The following is a 23,876-nucleotide window of genomic DNA, read 5'->3' as shown; positions in this document are numbered from 1 at the left end:
CCATTTTTTATTGACAACCGTAATAACGGGGGAGTCTCTTCAAAAATAGTTCAAACTCTACAGAATGACTGAAAGGTATCTTTTCAGACTCTAAAATTATTTTGAAAGGCATCCCTTGCAGTTTAGAAAGCATCATTCTAGAGATATCTTCTACATATTATATTCAAATAAACAGTTAAATCTTCTCCTAATAAAATTCCAGAACTACACTGCAAAGCAGGAACAAAGTAAAAACAACAGACAAAAATATCATATCTTTTCTTGCAAAGGTTAACATCAGAAACCTACCATTCTTTTTCTTACTGATTGCCAAGTATTGGAGAATAGAATAACACTTCTAGACTGCCCTCCTATAACCTAATTTTCAGATATCACTGGTTTCCTTGTTGGACGTAATAAACTCTCAGACACGGCTAATCTGCATACAGACATTTTTTTTCCCTAGTTCTGCATTGTTGGTGCCATTGTTCTTTCTGCCAGTTTGTCCAGAAAGCTCTACTTCTAGACACCAACCAGAACGCTGGAAAATTTGTACAAGGGGAATTAAGCTATTACCTCCTCTCTATCAAAATCTCTAGCATGATCTTTCTGGAAATGACACTAAAATAGGAACAATGAGTATGTGTGCATGCACACACTATTACTGAAAATAAATATAACAATAGGTAACATAATTCCTGAACATCTCCACAAAGAATGCAGCCTAAGCAGTGACCTCTCCTGCACTTATCTTGAATGAGCTCTTCCTGAAATCTGCTAATGGGTTCTGGTAATCTATTATTTATTGCAACAGACTCTGATAGGCAGTCTTAGCAGAGGACTTTCCTGTGTTTACAACACTTTCATCTAAAATCTCTCACAAGTGACAGAAACGTGGCACCTTCAACCTCAGATACATTTTCTTCTGGTTGCAGTTATTTAATTTCTATTTGCTTTTAAAAAACAGAACCATTCCCCGCCCCCCCTCCAAATACACAGCTTGACCTGCTTGCATATAGCCTAGAGCATCTTTAGCTTGGTCTTACAGAAAGCTGTAGATACTGATATGCAACCGTAAGTATTACTTGGACTTGAGGACATACCTCCATGTTATACTTTTCCACTGTCCTTCTCAAAGGATCCACAACCTGCCAGCAAATCAAGATGCAAAGATCAATCAGTAGCATCCCTCCAACTATCACCAGTAGCTTCTGGTCTTTAATGATCTGGAGAGACAAAAAAAAAAAAAAAGGAAAAAAAAGGGAGGAGATTCCCATGAGCCATAGATAGATCCCTGTACAGCTTTATTCCTACATAGGGAGGAAAACACAGGTTGCTAATAAAAAGGTTTTTTAACAGTGAGCAAAGAAAAGTTTCAGAAATATCAAAAGATGAAAGCAAGATGACACAAAACTATTTTAGTTTGTTTCATATTTATTCAAAGTATCTAAAGTGCATTCTGACTTCTAAAAAGAAACTGAGAGGACCCTTAAATATTAATATTGAAGTGCAGGTTTAATGTTAACTCCTGGAAAAAGAAAAAAATATATTCTAGAGAGCCACTATTGTGTTTCTGTACTCAAATGTGGAAAAATGTTCATTACAACTTGCAGAGCAGCAGGAGCTAAGAAGGAATTTAGTTTTCACTAAGATTTACAGTGTTCACTTTTTCATAACCTTCTTGGATGTGGAAAACATACTTGCAAGGTATTAAAAGATAAGTTCATTTTTGAGGGTGGGTGTGGGAGGGTGGGTGGGTGTGTTTATCATTTGCCTGTTACCCAGGGAGCAAAAAGGGTTGTTGTACTTTTTCTATACTCCAAAAGTTAGTCTTTTATGCACATGCAACTTAAAACATGTTTTTAATTTTGCATGATTTTGGGGTTCAAAAAAGAAAACTAGATTTGCTAATAAAAAGAACAATCCAAACCATGTATTAGTCTTGTATAGCTGCATGCAATCCCTGTATTACTTCTACTGTTATAGCAACACAGAAAAAATACACTGCAAGTACATTACTTCAGTTGCAAAGTTGTAAACATGTTCAAATATCAGGCTTCAGTTAACTTTATGTCAGTCCTCTTGTGCCTATGTTAATGTTTTTTAAATTAATACATACTTCCATTATTAATGAGCACTCCTCTAATACTCAAAAGGTATTGCCAGATTGTTTTAACATGGACAAAACTCACATATTTTTCTCTTGTTTTAGTTTCTAGAAAGAGCTGGTTTAATCCAAATGAAATATTCAGAAATATTAAGCCTGAGCAGCTTAATAAAGCTGTGATTATTTCAGTTCAATTTGATGAACTTGTTAGGCTTTTGAAAATGCATTACAAAACCAGAAGTGTCAGCTAATATTAATACAGGCAAGGCTGGTATTCCTGCCTAGAATAAATTGTATTTGCATTGAATTCCTATCAAGCTTAAGGAAATTATAAAAATGAATACAATTTGAAATAATGTAAGAGGAACTTTAGAAAATTTGTTTTTCATATTATCTAATTAGATACATTCTTTGTTTTGAAAGATGTTTCTGCAATATTGTGCACCACTCTTTGTTAATCTGCTAGTTTAATTTATAAATCATTTGGAGTAAGCTAAGTGTAGAACTAAGGCTAGCAATCAGAATGACTTAAAGGACTTGAAGCATTTTTTTTAATTTCCAGAGACCAGTTATTTAAATCCATGTAACTCCCATCATCATAAAGGACCAGAAAATTATGCTTTCCACATGTCTGCAGCAGCAACAAAGCAGTATGTCCATCTCATCAGAGATAGCACAGGCATGCCTGGACAGGGAGGGGAAAGGGGAAAGGTGGTGGTATGTCTTGCTGTTGGATGGTTTGGCAGGGAGAACTTCGCAAGGAAAAGGTGTCTTGGTGGGAAGTGCAGCGGGAGGAAGACTGTTGCGATGTGTTTCCCCATTAAGCTAACAGGAAAGCAGATTTTAAGCACAAAGATTCTCAGACACAACTTGGTCCCTCGTCTTCTTTGGAAAAACATAACTGCCCAACCTTTTAGCCACTTACCAAGTTACAGTCAAAGCTGAAAATGGACTGATAATCACTGAGGCTACCCTCTGTAGAAAAAGCCCATGTATTTTTTATCTCTTTAAGACTGCCTCTAAACAAGTCTTGGGTGAAACATACCTAGTGCTGCTCCTAGTATGAGTAGAGACATAGGAGAGAAAACCATGGGGAATCAAGTCCGAAGAGAATTTGAATTTACATGAAATTTAGACACCTCAAGCCAAATTTATTTTTCTCCCTCTTTAGTGGCTAGGTCATTTGTTTTATTGGCATATTTTGGTTGCTCTTTTGTTTTAATTGATGAGGTTTATTTTACTGAAGTTGGCTGTTTAAGCATTATGTGTCCTGCCACTCTCAGTAGCCCGTGGGCAGAGACAAAACCCTTCAAAGGACAATTCCTCCCACCTATCTTGGGTACAGTTTAGGATCAGAGAAGTCAGTGTTCTGAAATGTGCCCTTCCCTCCCCTGCTGTGAGGGTGTGAAGACAATTAACTTGAACTAAAAATATTCTTTGGGAAACCCAAAGCTATGTGAAAAGAATCTGCCAGAAATGTTGCCCTCTGCTCTACTGAACCATAAAAGTTCCTTTAAAAAAAAACCACCCAAAACATCAGTAATGATGTCCTATCTTTCTGACAAAAATAGTGAACATTTTACCTAACAGGTAAAATACAAGACAACTAGCCCACCGTATTCTAAATTTATATGGACCATAATGATATTGAAAGTAGGGCTGCATAAGATGCAGATTTACAAACATGTGGCAATATTAATCAAACTGGTACAGCAACACCAGAAACAAAAGAGTTAAAGGATACTATTAAAAGCAGTAATACTGATAATCCACTCACTAACAGGGTCAAAAGCAATCTCATATTAACACTTCCTATTCAGGATGACATTGCTACCTGTCCTTCCTTACTCTTGTGCATCCTTCATTTGTACCTGACCTTGTACTACTGCAGGTCAATATTCATATTTTAGCTCACATGCAAGTTTGGTAACCTTTTCTTTGGGGCAGGTAATTAGTAGAAAAATAAAAGCAGAACTCCCGCAAAGAGCGGAGCTCTTCCTTGGATGCCTCTTGCAGCATTTTTTTCCTGTGTTACATTGTGAATGGCCCTTTTCTGGACAGAAGGGGAGAGGTGCATAGCAGCAGCTGTCACTGGCAGCAGGTATTATTCATCCCTTACTTCTGCCAGACAGCCAGGAGGAAGACAAGCAAAACAAAGCCCATAAAATAACCCAAGGAAGCTATCTGTGTTACTCTGATGGGCCCTGTAGAAGACAGTGCTACCAATGCTGCGTGCAGGGTGAGCAGGCTAAAAGCAGGGGTCCTGAAGCTACCTCATGCACCCATCACAGCCCTGCTCTGCACTTGGCAAAACTGTTGCAGTAAAACAGCTCTGAAGAAGAACTCTTCACCAAAATGTTAACTTTTCAGAATGAGACATTGAGCATTGAGATTTAATTGTTTTTTACTTCTGCCAGTGACTAGCAGTTTGTCCTGACATAAATTTACTCTGAGAAATGCCATTGGTATATCACTAGCAGCAATTCCAAAAGGCTTGCTGATCTCCCTCCACCCTCAGGAAGCCCAACTTTCCCTCTCTCCAGCCATCACTCCCACCCACCAGCACTCCTTAAGTTCAGTACATGCACTCCTTGGGAAACACCAGATGCACTGAAGGACTCTTGACTCAGCTCTTGTGAATCCAACAATTCCTGTCTTACAAAAGAAAGTAATGAGCAACTGAGGCTCCTTACAATCAAATATAACATTTGTCTTTTACAGGAAGATTCTTATTTTTTCTCTTTTTCATCCTCCTTCTACCATACAGTAAATCAGCCTTGGGAGAAATGCACAGTAGCTAATAAAATCCATTTTTGCAAGTGCTCCTGAATCCTTGCTGAAGCCAAGCTCTCATACAGCAGCATCTGTGAGTAATATTTTCTACCATCTGCGATTGGATAGGTGAATCTGTCTCATCCTGGCAGATCTGCCCACTGCTATAAATGCCATTGCTACCAGTCTGGACTATATATCTGGATATGGAGCTAACTGTCCTCAAAACAAATTCACTCAGAAAAGAAACGGGTAGGCCATTTTCTTCTCCTCAGCAACATCGCTATATGAGCAAATCAAAATTCTTCTGAAAACTAGTGACCATGAAGACAAGTTCAAGTTCAAAGTCCTTGCCTTCCATGGACCTTGCGGTATGATCACAGGAGGTATAAAGTCTGCCTGAAGCTCTGGGATGAAGTTTCTGCTCATGCAACTGTTGGGGATTTTCTAGAACTATCATAGGCTGTACTACCTGCCACGGCAACTTCAACTGTCCATCGGTTATTATTTCATACTCCTATCGGGGGACTTCTGTTCATTTGCTTTCTAAAGCCATTGCGCCCTGCAGGACCCTATCCTCAACCAGCTTATGGGATCACCTTGCAACTTGGAAAACAGCAGCAATTAAACATTAGGCTCACTTTGTGTAGTTAAGGCTAACGCAAACTTTTCATTTCTTACCTTATTGGAAACCAACTCTGCAAATGGATATGGTACGGACATTAAAGCTGATCTCTGTTCTTAACCAAGAACAAGGAGTCTCATATATGGACTCACCCTCTTCTCCAGGACGCAACATTAGCTTTGTACTCTCTGAGTTCCACAAACAAATTTCCAGCATGGATTGAATAGTTCATTTCCTCCTGTCTTTTTTTCAGAGTTACTTACTTTGTTACCAGGAATGTCACCTCCCTTTGTTAGAATAAAATATCTTTAAATTTAAAGGAAGATATGTTAGCTAAATCTTGGTGGTTGTTTTTCTTTTTTTTTTTAATTCACTGAATTCACGAAAGCATCTATTTATAGGTTTTGAGATAAATATAGGTTTTATTTTTCTTTCAAAATTCAGATTTTTTCTGTTTAAGAAGGCAATTCTGGTTTCTCTTCTGTAGATCAACCCTTTCTAGTCCAGCTGACAGATCTGTCCCTTGCCTTCTGGCACTAGCTGGATAAACACTTAATGCTATTCAGTAACTTTTTTTTTTTTTTTGGTAGTTGTCCCTCCCCCAGACTCCTGGGACAGAATCTGTAGAGAGAAACCTTTAAATGATCCCTCTGTGAAGCTTCCTAGACCTTATTCCATTGAAAGAGTAGCACTGACAGCAATTATTGAAGCTCTCAGAAATCTGAAATCCAATGTTCCTCTCCCTGGTACATACAGAAATCATGCTGATAGGAGTCCTCCCTCCAAACTGGAGGGGAAAGAGAAAAAATAACACAGTTTGTGGGGAAGAAAAAATATAAAGCCTGCAAGTCTGGAAAAAGGGACCATACACTTGCCTTAAGCATATTATCTCTATTGCATAAACTACCCTTTCATTTCTCCCAGTATGATTAACTGGGAAACACCTTAGGGTTGCTCCCCTACATTTAGTGGGACAACACAGGTGGGATGGTGCCATGATGTTGGTGATGCAAAGTCAGTGGCAGATAGGTGAACTTTGCCATATGTGGGCCAAGGGAGATATCTATCTTTGAGCTATTAAAGCCATTAATATTTTAGAGGACTATTCAGTAATACATTCTTAATTTCTATTGTGTAATGGAATGAGAAAGAAGGACTATTGAAAACACATTAGGCACTTGTTCCCAATAACTCCAAAATGCTTTTTCGACAGCTATTACGAATATTTCCTATAATAGGTTCTATGATTAGTATTGGGAACACTTTTCACACTGCAATTACATTAGTTTTAATGAGTGAATACTAACACTTTAAAAAGCATATTTTGCAGTGGCAAGCATTTTTGACCAGTAAGTCACTTGCAGTAGGAAACTATGCTTAAGACAATTAACTCTCTTAGGTACTTTGATTAATTTGATGAAAGATTTGTATATCTACTTATAAATTAGAAAAATAAATTTGGTTTCCGTGAGGATCTACTGTGACCCCTGCAGTCTGAGAACTTGATGATTTTTGCTGCTTTCCTGGATAGTGGAGTGAGCGATACTACTGATAATAATGGACAACTGGATATGACCAAAAAGGTTGGGTTTGAAAATTAAACAGCCATAGTCACTAGCCTGCTAAAGCACACATTTCTAGAATATTTATTCTTTGCTGACTCGTGCTCAGAATAATTCTACCGCATCTTTGGGCAGACTCACCCTCTCAATAATTGCATTGTAAATGCGAATGTGTTGACTCTATGCCTTGCTGCCAGGAGAAGCTATCCATTCAGAAAACACCTTTCACCTATCCAACGCACATAAAAGACAGGTGGAAGATCCTAGGGATGCTTCCTAGGGGAAGCAGCAGATAGAAATTTTACAGAGGTTAGAGAAGGGGAGGGATTCAGTGACAGCTTTAAGACATTATAAAATTCTTCATCTTTGAAAGCTTGTGCCTCAATCATGTCTACAATGCATTGAAGAATTGGAGAGATGACTGTTTTACTAACATTGCTAATTCAGCCTCAGGGAGCACACAGAGCAACATGGCTAGTTTCACAAAATGGTCTTGAAAGTCTTAAAAACCAAAATGGCAATAAAGAAATCAGACTTGACAGTGTTAGAACCAACCATTCTTGCTATTCAATGATTTGGAGAACAGCCTTAGAAAGGGACCTTAGCATCGTGTTAACTTCTGCACTCATAAGTAAAGCTGGCTATGCTGCTTCGAGCTCCATATCCCATCAAAAAGCAGGTCAAATTCACCTTTGAGAGAAATCCATCTGCTGAGCCCAAGGTTGCATCGTCTATAAGTGTGGAGGAATTTCTACCAGGGATGTGAATTTTCATTGTTAGCACTAAAAGGGAGCCCATTGTTTAGGAAAAGAGTGTACAAAGGATTTGAATGGTCTGGAAGAAATGTTCTGATTTTGTTTGAGATAACATTAAAGTATCTAGACTTTAATATTTTCTTTAATGAACAATTCTGTGTGAAAGCATACTATATCGCTACCAAATAGCTGGGGACATCAATGCACTTGATTACATTTACAATCCAATTTCAAGCTATTCAGGAATACATTGCCTCATACTGTTTAGTGACATGTTCTTTATTTCTCTTTCATCCATTAGTCTCATAATACGAGAAATTATGGTTGTAGCACCGTTTATGAGCAGTTACGTTTCACAGAGGGTTTTCATTGTTTTCGTTGCTACTGAGGGTAAGCCTCATCAAACTGTACCATGCAGAAATTTACATACGTAAATTACTTCAAAAGCAGATTTTTCTCCTAGATGTACAGTTCATTAGCTCAACTTCTTCCTGTGACATAAGCTTGAGATTTAGCTCCCGATCCATACTTATATGAATGTAAATTTTAGAAATGTGATTCCTATTGTTCCCTGGCTGGCGTTTTGGCTGATCAGCTCTTATGAAAAACATGATGCTTATTTTACATCTAAATATGGATTCTGAGATTACATTGACTATTTTCAAAGCTTTGGACTTAAAATTTATAGTTATAGCTATTCAGGGAAAAAAAGTAATAAAGTAATTTGGTTTCCACTTATATCGCTTTAGGAAATAATATATCTGTATATTAATAACCCATGAAGCTGTACCTGAATAATTTACACTGCATTGTAAGTAAAATGGATTACTTGGTCCAGTGGTAAATATTCATAATGGAAAAAAAAAAAAATCCCCTAAATAAACAACTTTCAAGCCACTGTCTTCTTTCTTTCTTTCTGTCAAAGACCGAACAATAACGCTGAACATTTCTTTAGGTATCCATATGTTCATTCATTTTCAGCAGATGGCCCCTAATAGATTGTTGTACTGTTGGTATGGTTACCCAAAACTAATTTTTGGATCCTGACACATCTCCTTTTCAGACTTATGATCTCTCACATATACTTAGTGAAATACATGTGTATCCTAGGGTAAATCCAGCATATAGCTTTTTGTTATACACACAAAAAGCTCTAGCTAGATTGAAAAAAATGTCCTGGAAAAGTATAAATATTTACAGTCTGAAAACTAACCTGGAAAAATATTTTATAGCACTAGTTAGAGAAAGAATTGATTAGGTAATATAATCTAAATTTATGCTAATACAGAACTACATCTACAAAGGCGTTTATTGAGTAAATAAGATGTGGCCTGTGAGGTTCTTACCTAAACCCTCTGTCAATATAACATGGAAAACTTCGCTTTGCCTATTTTTAAATAATTAAGATATTGAGCACCTTTTTTAAAACTCCTTTAGGACTTCTGTGAGAAAGATTATAGGTTGTAATAAATTCTAAATTCCTTAGGTGGCTTGAAAAACCTATAGAAAAGTTTATAACTAGAGATTTCACTCATCCCATAAACTTTTTTGCAGAGGTTTTCAAATGAGGAATGGGGATAGCAATAATCAGAGACAAGTTATGAAGGAAGGCAGCAGCACACATGCTCATAAGTGTGTGGCCTCCAGCTGCTCTCTTCTCTCTTTTTTTCTTTTTTTTGTTTGTTTTTTTTTTTTCCCCAGGGACACTGTGCGATTGCAGGTATGACAGTTTCTCTGCAGCTGGTACCACGGGGTGAGAGCACACTGCCAGCTGCTGCCCTCCCCGACTGGAGGGGTCAGGACCGGAGGCTGCTCAGAGCAACCCATCCCAGAAAGAACATGGGTGCTCTCTTACATCTTCCAGTCTTCCATGCTTCTCAGTTTATGGACCATTAAGTATGTGAATTAGGGAGGTGGGTTGGGCAAACTTGTGTTAAAAAATGGAGTGCAAAGGCAACAAGCTAAAAGTTTGATAATTCCTGCTCTGCTTCACGCAGGTGATAAATTTGCCTCTCAAACCCCAGTTCTATCTGAAAACTGTGCTCAGAGAGATTTCTAAAGCATAACAAATAATTCTGGCAATTAATTCTTTTTCTTCATGCTGGCATTTAACCATCTTATACCCGAGACCACCTTTCTCAAAACTCCTTCCTTTTTAATTTTGCATTTTTTTCTGGTTTCAGTTAAAAAGATTCCAACAGAAAACTACTTCTTCTTATTATACACATTGAGTGTGTCCTAGTGCACACTCAGAGCAGACTCACTGTGTCTGCTCAATGACACTGGCTTAGTGTCATTGCACTAGTGTCAGTAAGCACATTTAGAAAACTAAGGCTGCATTGGTGTCCTAATGATGCACATGGGAGAACAAATGTACATTGCAGAGATCCTAGCAAGCTGTAGGTTTTCAATGATTGACAGTTTAGCCACAACGTAAACCTTTTGACATTTTCATGAGCCCATTCTTTTTAAAGAAAATGAAAAGAAAGATAATTCTTACAGAGCACGCTGCATGCATCAGCGAAAGAAGCCTTCAGATCTTTGCACACCTCATCAGCTTGAGCTAAAAGAATAACTAGTAGCTATCATGAGTTGTACAACAGCATAACAGGAAGACAAGGCACATATTTTGCCTGTAGGTTTTACAGATACATTGTAATAGAAAAAAGAAGAGTGAAACTCTAAAATATTCTGTTCAGTTTTTATGCTCTGCCCACACTTCTGTGCAACCATTCTGGCCCGTCCTAATTTCAACTTTTTCTTGCCTCTTATTCCTTTCCCACCCCTACCTTCCTTTCCCTGCCTATGTCCCTACTTTTCAGGCCTACCATCCTGCCTCTAAATTTCAATCTTAATCTAATTTTAAACTAGGCCTAGTCTTTCAACTAGAGTTTGCTACTTGAATCCCAAACTCAGGCTCTATGTTCCACCACACTCAGTTTCCTTGACCACTTCTTACAGCCCTCCCTGCCCCATTCAACTTTTTGCTGGCTCTCAATCTTAATTTAACTCTGGGAATTTTTATCCAAATACAGTCTTCTTCTTCAACTCCTTCTCCCAGTCTACTATCACAAGCTTTTCCCTGTTCTTTTTATGCAGACAGGCTCCCATTCCCTCTGAAGCCCTTAGCAGCTCAACCAATTTCTCATTCTCAGCCTCTTCCCTGCTCCCTACCTTCTGGCCCCGTGGTTCTCTTGCAGTGCCAGCCTCCCTTTCCTGTGCTAGTGTCAATGAAATAGGCTGTACAATCTCCTGTCTGTCTTTGCAATGCATGAAGACCACATCTGTCTTCAGAAGCCCTTTAACGACTTAGTAGGAAATTAAGAAAGTAAGTTTTCCAGACTGCAGATTGCTAGGCATAGCTAAGTCAAGTTGGACTTGTAAACCTTTTTTCTCTGATTGTAACTTTCTAACCCTGGGATAGTATCAATACCATTTCTCAATACTTGTTAGGCTCTCTAACCCTTTCTCTAACCCTGTAGATTGAGAACTTTACAATCACATAGTAAATTTAAGAAAAACTTACAAAATATTATCAATGAGTAGAATAATGTTGGCAAAACTATAGCAGCACAAGTCTTAAGAAAAGATGCACTTATATTCTGTGTTTACCTTGTAACGACATTTTCAACATGAAGACACATGCCACCAGAAGTCTATAGCAGTAGTAATAACTGAGTACATTGACAATATTCTCAGTGCAAATTAAACATAAAACATCCCTCCCCGACATCACATTCAAAGGATTAAACACAAGAAGACAGAGCTAGAAAGTACTATGTTACAGGTAAGTCAAGCTTATCATAGCAGCATCAACTGAGAAATACTGCACTTTCAAATACGAGCTGCAACAAGCAACATTGTGATCCAGATCATCATGCTTTATTGTATTCACCTACAAAAGGTCAAATACTTGTCTTTGTAGGGGCAGAATATATAAAGCTTATGGGGCTTTAAATACCGCTGCTTTGAGTTTGTTTTTATTCTGGTATTTGTCAAAAATGAATAGTCTTTATTTGGCATACTGGAGTTGTGCAGGAGCAGTCACTATGTGGGACTGCTTTAACACCCCCTAAACCTAAGACAGTGCAGTTCCCATCAAAAAAGACAGATTCACAACCTTCTAACTTTTTCCAGAAGTGCTGGCTTCTTCAAATGGTTCAGCTAGCTAAAGATCCCCAGGACACCACATGTTTTCCTGCTGCTGATATTCTCCTCTCTCTCCTCTTATCCACTACCAGTCCTCCTCTGCTGGTGAGGGAAACATAAAAGCAGTCCCCATCTCTCACTGAGCAGAAGATATTCTGCTGTCCAAACCAACAGACAGGAGATCTATCAAAACCAAAATTGCATCTCAGTTATAAGTGTTACAGTTATTTTTAATACTAATTTTATTCTACTTTCCATTATCTGTACTAACCTCTTTAAAACTCAAAAATAATTCATCCCCCCTACTGATTTGGTCATTTCCATTTGCCAAAAATTGATTCCCTTCCATCTCTCTTTCAGATCCAGCTAAAATTAATACATTTTTAATTTGCTTCCTTTGAGCCCTAGCAAGATCAAAGATGGTGACAGAGCTCTGGGAATCTTGCAAAATTTATCAGTTAGCAGCCTGATAGCAGAAGTGTATGTTGAATTTTATTGTTTATTTTTTCCCAGTAACAAAGGAGTGGATGTATAAATGGGTGAAAATAAAAGAGATTTGTGAGAGCTTTATGAACAGAAGTTATCACAGATCTTCACCTAATTCAAGACACTCTAAATCATTTAGTTCCACTCTCCACTGCACTAAAATGGAGCTATAGTGTATTATTATTTAAAACTCTACACTTTTTCTCAGAGAGAGAGAAAATCCACTCATCTCTTCACAAAGCCATGGTGCACAAATAGGGTAAGTGTCCAGTAAAAGTTTGGAAGCAAGCTTGCACTATCTGATGAAGATAAATAGATTCACTCATTACATCCTTCTGTACTTACTTAATACCTACTTCCACAAAATGAATAGACTAGTATTTTCAAAAGCTGTGCAGAGATTCTTCCACTTTGTGAAAAAATTTCACTGTTTGGAAAATTTTCCTGATGAAAATATCCAGGATGACAGGCAAAAAGTGGTACACCTAAATGTCAGATTTTACTGACATACTTTTATGCAGGTGGAAACTGAAGCAATCACAAATCGATAGGATCCACAGTACTTAAATAACTTTGGCACTTTGTACTCCTCGTATTGAAATGCCAGTCGTCTGTCACGGCACAGCTAATTCAAAAAACATTAATGTGTTTTTTCATGCAGCAGTACTTTTGTTTATTTGTCAGTTTAGATATTGTTTGCGAAAATTTCTATTGTCTATGCTTCCATAGATACAGAATGCTTTGTCTGTAAACTACATCTACTGAAAATAGAAATGTCCTTCTTGTAAGACATAAGTAAAGAATACCATGTTTTGCAATCAACTCATAAAACCAGCTTTATCTATCCTGGCAAATCAAAGACAGAAAATGTATGACTAGTAAACATTTCTTATGGATAGCTAATTTGTTTTCCATTAAGAAAACTTTTGTCTTTTATGATTCATGCTTGTGTTCTGGAGTGGTATATTCAAATAAAGCAAACCAAGATAATTCTGTGGAACAGCCATTCTTTTAAGTTTACAGGACAGAATGCGTCATTTACTTAATTCCAGAATATTGTCTAAGGTGCCCTAATAGCCTTGACGTTTCCAGTATCACTCGGAGTGAAGCATCTCATTGGTCAGCTTCCAGATGTCTGAAAGTTTGTCTCCCTTATCCTGGTCAGTGTCTGATCTTAAACCATTTTTAACATGCAGCTGTGAATAAACAGTAGCAATCTGCAGTTGTTGATGGGCCTGTTGAAGAACAGGCACTATGTAGAATTTGAGGATTATGTTTAATCAACAGGCAGCGAAATTTAATATTGAGTAGCAACCTGAAGTTTAAAATCAAATGTTTTCTAAAAAACAATAAAGCAAATACTTAGTGACAGTCCAGTGAAGTACCTGATCATCCCTATGTGGAATAATATGTATTGTAGAAATGATAAAACTCTCAGGAAAATAAAGGTAATTAAGTGAATGCTTTTATGGTTTACACTGGCAGTATCTTGTGTAACTTCACTAAGTTAAAAAGATTTGTACCAATATATGAAAACATATTTGCAATAGAAAATTTCATTTTTTCAAGGAAGTAAAATACTGGCTCAGCTTTGGTTAAAAATCTTTAGCACAGGAAGTGTAAGAACCTTGAAAAATGCATACTGGACTCCAGTAGCCTAAATGGATGGATTACAGTGGGATCTTTGCACAGGTGCAGAAAGGGTGGTCTGCACTTCACTCCATCCAGAGTATCCCATTTCCGGTACAGAAATTTCTTATAATTTTAGTCAGTTTTAAGACATTTGATACTTTTCATTATTTTTCATACTGAATGATATTTGGGATATAATTAACAAATATTTAAGCAAACCTGACAAGACCGAATAGTAGAGGGAAGGACCAGGTGGTTGTCTTGTTAAGGTGCCAGAGTGCTAGGTCCCGTTCTAGCCACGACACATATTTCCTTTATAACCCGAGACATAAATCCTCTCAGAAACTGAGTTAACTCTCTCTCTGGCTATCTAAAGTCCAAACCTTTTCAGGAAAAGGTGTATCTTGTGGTGACAGCAACTCCCTACACGTTGCAACTGTAGAAAAAGTAACGTAGTACTAACAAAAAAAAATATAAATTAACACAGCTATTCCATGACCCCACACAGAGGGGAGCAAACAGAGGAATCTGATGAGGTTTTGGAATGTTGTTCTACTTATTTTGGGTGTAAATGACTCTTTGCCACTTATCAGAATAAATCTATTCAGCTGCATATAGGAACTGCATTTGGCACTACTTCTCACTCTATAATATATGAATTTTGTTTCTGTTTCATGCACATTTCTCTTAATGTTTTTTCCATCAGAATGACTCCTATTAATCAGTTTTCCCATTTTTAAATAAAGCTATCTGATTAAAAGTACTTAATGTGGCAAAAGAAGCTCCATGGGAAAAATATCAAGTGAACAATACATACATGAGGTGTTGTACTACTCCTAAGCTGAGCCTAATTCTTTACAGAAAATGTTCTGTACAAAAATGCCAGAGACGACTACTGTGATCCAATTCCAATCAGTCTTAGGATGAGCTTATGCAATTTCAATTAAAATTAGAAACAGAAAGCTGTATAAACAGCACTTTCTCTTGCTTCCTCCTACCAATCCATGAGAAACCTGTCTGTAATACCTGTATCCCAAACAGACGTATGCAGAAAACATTTTATAACAGCAGTGAATCTACCACAAGGATGCTGAAACAACATACTGAACAACAGCGAGGATCTGAATTCACTTTGACAGTTTACAACCATCTCTGCTGTCCACTTCTTATAATAAAGATTGAAGGGCTGACGCTCAACCCTTACTCTCAGACACTAAAAAGGAGCCCAAGAAAGCCTCAATATCAAATGACTCAGAATCTTTGAATGTGACACATGAACAGAGTCAGCGCAAGTACAGCCACCCAGTAAAGATAGCAAAAGAGCTAGAAAATTACATTAACAGGGCAAAGAGAAAAGAGTTTACTTCCCCTCACCTTTTTCTTCATTTTTACATTTTTGAAAATTGCATGAACTCTCCACGTTTTTGCAAACATTGCTCCAAATGCAGTTGTGTATCCCACTGTAAGAATCCAGGTTCGGACCTAAAAAAGTATATATACAAAGAAGACAAAGCCATTTAATTTTCAATAGACAATATGGATATCATCATTTCAGCCAAATTTTTTCTCAAGACTTTAAGAAAAAAATATTCAAAGAACTTCACAAAAGTGTTCACATTTCAGAACTGTTTCATTCATTGCTTTCTTGCTTTTTTTCCTCCTCCCTCCATCCCCTCTCCAAGTATAATAAATCTGGATGCTGAATTAACCATCTTTTCCACATACAAAAACACAACTCTCTTAAAATATTCTGCATTTTTTCACTTTTATTGTGTTCTGTGCAGACAGAGGAAGGAACTAGTGGAGGAAAACAAGAGACTGAGACTATAAAAACTACCCAGGGAGCTATTATTAACAGCAACATTTTGAACAGAAATTAAGAGAGAAGTAGAGATGTTATTCAGAGTGAGTAAGAGGAAATTGTACCATGTGAGGTACACATCACTTAATGCAGACCCTGAGCATTCTGGAAAGATAAGAAAAACTGACGTCAAAATTATCATATAGGGAAAATGGCAAGACAGGAACATAGCCTTGGCGAGCAGGCCTTGGGGACAAGACTTGAATCAAAGATAATACCTGCCATATGGGTTTAAGAAAAAGGGGATGGTGAACTTACACAGAACAATGGAGTAATGGGACCCTGAGCTGGCCACAGCTTTTACTTACACCTATCTAGACATCTTCCCTATAGTGAGCTTCCCAGAAGAAAACAAAATATTTTTAAACTAAAAAAGACATGATGTCTTCAGAGAAAAAACTAGAATTACTTATTTTTTTAATAGAAAAACCTCAAATTGACCAGGGCGGAGAGAACACAAGTTATAAAAGCTTTTTTGTGCAATTCTCTCCCTGCCCATAGCATCCTTGTACGTAGGTCCTCACTTTCAGAGTTGGTTTCTGTAACTGCGACTTTCAGAACTGTAGCAAGCTCTCCACAGCCCCCTCTAATTCCTCGGAAATTTCTTGTTTCATTACCCTGGAGGTCTGACTGTTTGAAAGCTTTTCTGCCCTTAACAGATTATTTTCTTCCCCAAAGAGGGACTAGAGACTACAGAGCGTAGCAGGTGGAAGACCATGCAAGGGGCACAGCAGGGAGCTGGAAGCCTACAGCTGAATCCGAGAGCCTGAGAAATCACACTGAGGAGGAACAATCTTCTTCTCCCTTTAGAGAGTCCACCTGGGCTGGCTGTCAAAAAGGGAGCCCACACAAAAGTGAACAAAGAAGTAAAAATATAATGCACTGTGAATTGCAGATGGAAAAACTGGGGGAGAGACAATGGCTGGAAACAGGGAAGGCAAAGCTAGAAAAGGGGAAAACAAGCCTTCTTTTGGCCATGTGGCCCATGCATCCTTGGCCAGTAGAGCTGGGGTTTTTCTGATATAAAAACAATCTGATTTGTGGAAACCAGGACATTCTGAGAAAGGATTTGGAAAAAAAAAATCTTTAGATGACCCAAAGGCAACGTTTTTCATTGGAAACCAGCCTGGTTTCACAACTAAATTCTAGAGACTTTCAGATTTTTAATTTGTAACTTTAGGACATACAGATTGATGAGAAACTAGGTGCTTAGTAAGATGCAAAACTTGGGAGCTAAGATGACTATTGGGAATAATCTAAGAGTTTCACTTCTAAATACATGTTACCTAGATTTTGCCTTTCCACACATCTTCAGAATTTCCATTTTTGTATTCAAAATGTGATTTCTTCCCCCCCCCCAAATGTTCTATAAAATAGAAATTCTGATTTTTAGTAAGCATTACTGACTGGGCATGAAGGCAGAAAAGAAAAAAAAATATGGCTTACTCAAATAAAAATGGCAAAGAAATAGGAGAAGTAAAATTACTACAGTTCCTTAAAATAAATAAATACAGACCGTAAGTATGGTCAATAATGGTGAATTAGGGAGAGAAAAGTATGTACAGAACAGGCACCTTGGGTTTTGGCAAAGAGGAGGGTATGCAAATGGACAACCAAAACTGTCTGAGAAGGTATACGCCCGAAACTGGTACACACACCTTGAGTGTGCAAGCGCGAACTCGGTGGGTGCGGTCGCACTGGCGTGGGCATCGCCCAGATGTGTACAGATACACACAGAGGCAGAGAGCCTGCGTCTCCTGCAGGGCGGGTATGTACAGGGGAACCTGCACGCCCAGAAGAAAGGGTCTGCTGGTAACCCTTGTGTCCTGTGAGCAGCAGGTGTAACTCAGCGTGTGCGTTTATTAGAAAACGTTGGGATTTCGTATAGAAGACTGTTTAGATATTTGTATGTATATAGTAATATTTTATTAGCATCTAATGTGGTTTACCTGTTGCATTGCTGGTATTGACTTTGAACATATAGTTCACATTGACTGCTGATTAATCTTGTTATTAGTAAAATCAGCAAACCGACTGTGATTTGATTCAAACTACATGAGTTATGACACTTTGTGACTTCCTTGAATGTGGTATTGAAAAAAAAAACAGCCCGTAGCCAAAAAAAAAAAAAGGGAATAGATATTTTGGGCAGCAAAGTAATATTTTTACCTTAAATATTTTTTGAACTTTTTGTTCATTATCCATTACCATACATTAAGATAACAACTTAAGTAAAACCACAGTTAGATCAACTCTGAGTCATTTAAAAAATACATTTCATATCAACATGTTCATATTAGCCAGTTACATCTTTTTTTGACTTCCCATCAACTGAGCTATGATAACATTCTTAGCATTCAATCTTTTTGCTGCTATTAATAAGTATTCAGCTCTTCTGTGTACAGTTTAGTGATATATTTGGCAAACAGATACATGGTATTTTCATGTCTCTAGTAAGACTCTGTTTTGTTCTCACTGAAACAGTAATTGCCTCTTGGGAATAGTAATAAATTCAATTATGCTCATAATAAGTTTCTAACTCGATATTCAGAAAAATGTTATTTTTATCATGTTTGGTTCAGAAAGTTTTATGTATTCCTGATCTGTATTATGCAAATTAGAATAATATAACTATTGGCTATATTGGAAACATTCTGGCTTAAAGATATCGGAAGATTTTGTCAAAACGAGATTGCTGATGCTAAGAATGAGATGATAAGTTTCAGATGAGAATAAATTTTTAATTTTGAAAAAAATGATCTCAAATTTGTCTGTTATAATTCATTAATGCAGCCAGCAAAATGAAAAATTTAGAAAACAGCAAGAGCCTCTGAAATTCATTTATCTGCCCATTTATATTCTTGAATATATTATACCTCCAAACCCCACTCATTTGAAAGAGCATGATAAAAATAACACCAATAATTGGAGAGCATGACCATGGTGTCACACAACTGATCAGTAATTCTCTCATCTTGGAAGTTTTTAATGATGCATTTCGACAGAAGCGGCTGAGGAAGATCACCCTCCCTCCGGTACCCACCAAATGAGCAGGAAAGGCACCTACTTAGAAGGCAGGAAACTTGCATTCAAATCGCGACTCCAAACTAGACACAAAACCTGAAAACACCCCTATGCTTCCATAGAAGGATCATTCATAAAAATAGCTACTCTTTATCTTTTTCTTAAGAGGTTAGGTCATTATAAAATTCCTCATGCCTTCACTGAATTTTAGGATATACCTTCAATTATCTGCTTATATTTCTTGGTTACTTCTTTTTTTGAATAAGATGTTTTGGCTAATTGAATATCTCCTACCCTTTTTATTGTCTGCTGTCATTCAAAGGCAACTTGCAAGTGTCAAAGGAGACAATATTGTTTTGAATACAACAATCAAGTATGTCTACACAGACGCTAAAACGTAGTTTCCTAGTTTTCTTTATGCTTCCTACACTATTTTGGTTTAGGGTCTATTTTTGAAAGTATGATGTATGGACCCATAATTGGAATTTGCACTTTTTATAAATTATTTGATAGAAGCTCTTACAGGTTCATTACTTGTTATAGCTGAAAAAGCTAGAAATCATTTATTTAGTGGACAACACAGCTGACGACCACCAAACACTGAAAGTGTCTCTGCAAAGAAGCAGGCCATTCTGGGTAATTTTCCAGACCTGGGACAGATATGATGTTTATTTAAAACAAACAAAAAACCACCTTTGTTTAAACAATGTTGTAAAGTTCAGCTAGAGAATCACTGCATTTATGAACACGATGCTCCTTACATCTTGTAGGAGCATTTCTTCCCTTCACAACAAAAAGCCGCTGTTTTAAACCTGTCCATAAGGTTCTAAAGATCTTTTATTTTTTTTTAAGTAAGACCATTCTTTCATCATATAATAAGCACAGATAGCTTAACAGCCTTATATAAACTTACTTCCATCTGGATCATATTTCCTCTCAACCTTGAGCTTTAGCTGGCTAGTCTATGTTTTGAGTGCTGCTTCTTGATATCTTCACACAAGTCTATCTGCACCTTTCCCATCACCTTATTATGTGAATAGTGAAGTGATTACTGTTTATATATCTGTCTAACAGACCTACAAAGCGATTTGATATTACAACTCATTATTAATAGAAGAAGCCATCTAATTGTGAACAATGAGTTAGTAAGGGGAAATTAGTAAGTGGTGAAAGCTTCAGAAACGTTCTGAACAAAGAAATAAAAGTCTCTATGTACTCTAAGAATGAAGCTTACAAACAAAACCACTATTTTAGCTACTGTTAACTTTCAGATAAACAACAATCTTATTTGAATTTATTTTAAATCATTTATTATAATACAATTACAATTCTATATAAAATTATAAAATAAGATTATCTTGGAAAATGGACTGAATTGATGAAAGGTCAAAAGTTTCACTTTTAAAGAAGTTCTGTTATCTTCCCATATTTGACCACCACTGCATATGCATTCAGACAACCACACAGTCATGAACTGACAAGGAATGCCTGAGAAGGTATTGAGCTCATGAAAGCAATAATAAAAATGTCAAATTAAGTTGATCAAGACAGTGATGTATTTTTCTCCTCTGTTAAGTTGAAAGAAAAAAAAACAACAATCCTTTGAACAGAATATACTATGCATTCTCTCTTTTTTTTGTGTTGCAGTTTTAAATTTGCTATACTAATGCAGTTTGCCAATATCAGGCAAACAACAAGAAGATGGGATTAAAGACTCAGAATGATGAATAAAGAAAACCAAATATCAGCACAAAGAACTTCCATGTGTTGCATAAAAAGCTACAAACTTAACACCTCTCCAGGTCACGATTTTTTTTTTTTTTTGAGTAACAGTTATTTGAATGGGGTAGTGAAACAGATTGGTTAACGTCTTTTTCAGTTAGCAAAACATTTAGATTATGTTCCTGCAGAGGAATCACTTAGATTTAAGATTCCTTAATTCTTGAAAGCAGCATTTTTGCCATTTCAAGACCTTAATTGTAATGATTTCTTTCAAACAAAAACTTTCAAATCTTTCACAGGACTTGATGCTCCAGACCCTCTCCAGCATAGGTTATGAGACTCAGGCAGATTCAGTTTGGGAATATCAATAATTAGCCAGTTTTTCACACGCACTGGGTTGGATGCTGTGGTGCCCACAGGGTTAGGCTGCAGCTGAATGTGAGTGCTGAGCAGCTTGCTGGCATCTTAGTATTAGACTTAGGCACTTAAAAATGACAAACGCAGAATAAACCATGCTGTGGGTTTAGGCCTGGAAAGCACAATTATCTTTAAGGAGGCAATTCTGTTGATTTCTGTGGACTACTCATGAGTTGAAAATTAAGCACCTTCTATTTTTCTTGGCAAACTGGGGACGTAAAGGATAATTATGATGAACAAAACTGTGCCTTCTCAACAAATTTTCACTGAGGCTTGATCCTGCTTCTATTAACCATGGCAAAATCCCCAGTGTGAGGACAGGCAGGCCCCAAAGAATGAGTTTATTAATTTGAATTATACTTTTCTCATTTATATCAAACATTTTTTAACACATGTTTACGACTTTAAACTAATTCTTTAGAATTTGTGTGGCACCGGCACATTCCTTGTAAAACGTAAGTGGCAATAACACTAGAGAATTGAATCCTGCTGTTTTCGCATAAATTAAGTACAGTGGTTCTTCACATGCTGTGAGATCTCCTGTGGTGATTTCTTAATATATTTCAGACCATTTTTCAGAATTAATCCATGGGTAGTGTAACAGATATTACAAATACTCCTGATTCTATAAGAGGGCTTTAAAATCTGGCTGTTGTCCTCCTGAACAAGAGGCAAAATGTTCTAAAAATATTACCTTAATAAATCTCTGGCGAGGTTGTTGTGTATTTGCTTCAGCATATGAAATAATTTTGTTTCAAGGATCTATTCAGCCTTGTAACTTTTGTCTCTACTTTTTTCCCCCCCTCCAAGAAAATGCCATTTATTAAAATAGAAACTGATCAGGCTCATGTTAAACTCAGTAACAGAATTGCCTTTGAATTAAATAGGAGTGAGATCAGTCTTAGACTGAACAACAGTGAGGACAATTATGGAAGTGATTATACAGAAAAGGGAGATTAAAATTAACAGCTAAACAAATAAATAGGAAATAAACTAGAGAATACACGCAAAATGAAAAAGGCCAGACTAAAAATACAAACAAAGGGTATGGTTTCCAGAGACAAAGAAATGGATTAGAGGCCCAAATCCTTTTGCAGTTCAGTAGAAGCTGAGTGTCTATCTGTTGCTTTTTTAATTCCTGGCCAAAATTAAAACAATTTAAGGAAAATAATTAGGCAAACAAAGTCCAAAAGGGGGAAGAACCCCCAAAACCTATGGCAATGCCTGAAAAGCATAAAGAATACGAATAAGGAGCGCATCATCAACTACTAACCAAATATCAAGGCTAGATGCTATTTGGTAGCATGGGGTCTAGTCCAAGTGGCCTTTGCCCAGAGTACACCAGCACAGCCACAGCTTTGAGGTGGCACTGCCCAGACATTTGCCTTTTAGTCAGTTCCCCCAAAAATGGTTAAACAGAGAAAACTGGAAGTGACAAGGGAAGACAAAGCAGAAATAAAGGAACAGACAAAAGGTTCCTACATCTTTTCCCTCTCCCTGCTTTACCATTAAAGGGAAGTCCCTGCTTCCAGAGCTGCTTTCAGCCAGCTCCACAACTTTCACAGTTCTAGCGAATTGCCCAGCATCCCCCTCACCCTGCAGCTTTCCCCCATCCCTAGGAACCCATTCCATAACGTCTCACACCTGGCTTTTCTTCCCTGCTCCTCACTGCAGTCTCTCAGTCTCTGTTTGACGTGGCTTTCAGGATCTCTCCGCTCTTATACCACCCTGCAGTCCTCATCTTGTACAGGTTCAGGGTTCCCAAGAAAAGGTGCAATGTGGACCTTGGAGTTCCACCCTGCCTAGCTGTTCTCGCAGCGGGGCAAATGTATGACTATGAAAAATTGGTAAAAAAGAACAAAACTTGCCTTTCACATTGCTACAGGACACAGAGTCAGATTTCATGTGTTTATGATCTGTAATTAAGAATAATATTAGCCAAAAAACCCCTAAGTGCTTCTGGATAAATACACTCTTGAGAAGATAAGGCCTAGAGCATCTACTGTTGCCAAGAATGTACATGTTCTCAGGATGTCTGACTGAGAAAAACACAAAGTCCGGATAGTCACACACACTACAGTAGGTAGCTGGACTTTATCAGTGGTGTACCTACTCTTTCCTTCTCTCTTTCTATCTCTTCACCCCACCTCACTGTTTGGTTCCTTCTTTCTGTATAAAGACTGTTTCCAAATGCCTGCATCATGGCTGAGAACAACTGACCGAAATCCGAAAGCCTGAGAGCAGCCTGGGATGGATGAGGGCACTGTTGAACACCACAGGTGTGCAAAAACCTTCATGTGCTCTATTTACTTTATCCAAGGCGAAACGCTGACAGGGCTCAGTGAGATCACCAGGAATCACAGAATATCTGCCTGGTTCTGGCAATTCATATCAATTATGCTAATTAATGAGATAAACAAGATAAAGCATGGTTAATTTTAGTGACTGTGTAAATTGCAAGACTTAGATCCTCTTATCTTTGATGTAACACCTTTGCAGAACTCTGGAGTGTAAAGTAGACTGGAAGGTAATTGCTATCTCCAGAACAGATATCTCCCAGAACAGCGTGAATCCTATATTGAACTATTCCAAACAGATCATTTGCCCCTTCCCTATCACTCCAATCACCCAGTGCAGCACACTCTTCAGGATAAAGTGCGGCTACACGTCATGACTACCAGGACAGAGGAGAAGCAGAGCTTTTCAGTCTACTTCAGTACTACTACCTAACACATCAGACCTTTCTGGGTGGAAACTATGGGCATTTGACTGCAATCTGGAGTAC

General features: G+C 37.5%; 1 protein-coding gene across 1 annotated transcript in view; it reads right to left on the bottom strand.

The window, feature by feature from the left end:
* The window catches only part of GABBR2 (gamma-aminobutyric acid type B receptor subunit 2), a 491,071-nt gene that overhangs the window by 142,391 nt on the left and 324,804 nt on the right, over nucleotides 1-23,876 (bottom strand). Inside the window, exons 12-13 of the mRNA XM_075084470.1 lie at nucleotides 15,442-15,549; nucleotides 1,083-1,205 (exon numbers count right to left, since the gene is read on the bottom strand). Coding sequence (XP_074940571.1) covers nucleotides 1,083-1,205; nucleotides 15,442-15,549 — 231 coding nt within the window. The remainder of the gene's footprint in view (nucleotides 1-1,082; nucleotides 1,206-15,441; nucleotides 15,550-23,876) is intronic.

The sequence above is a fragment of the Phalacrocorax aristotelis genome, chromosome 2, assembly GCF_949628215.1.
Source record: "Phalacrocorax aristotelis chromosome 2, bGulAri2.1, whole genome shotgun sequence".
Classification (NCBI taxonomy): domain Eukaryota; kingdom Metazoa; phylum Chordata; class Aves; order Suliformes; family Phalacrocoracidae; genus Phalacrocorax; species Phalacrocorax aristotelis.
Note: the sequence above shows the minus strand (reverse complement) of the source record. Positions and strands in the feature narration are given on the sequence as shown.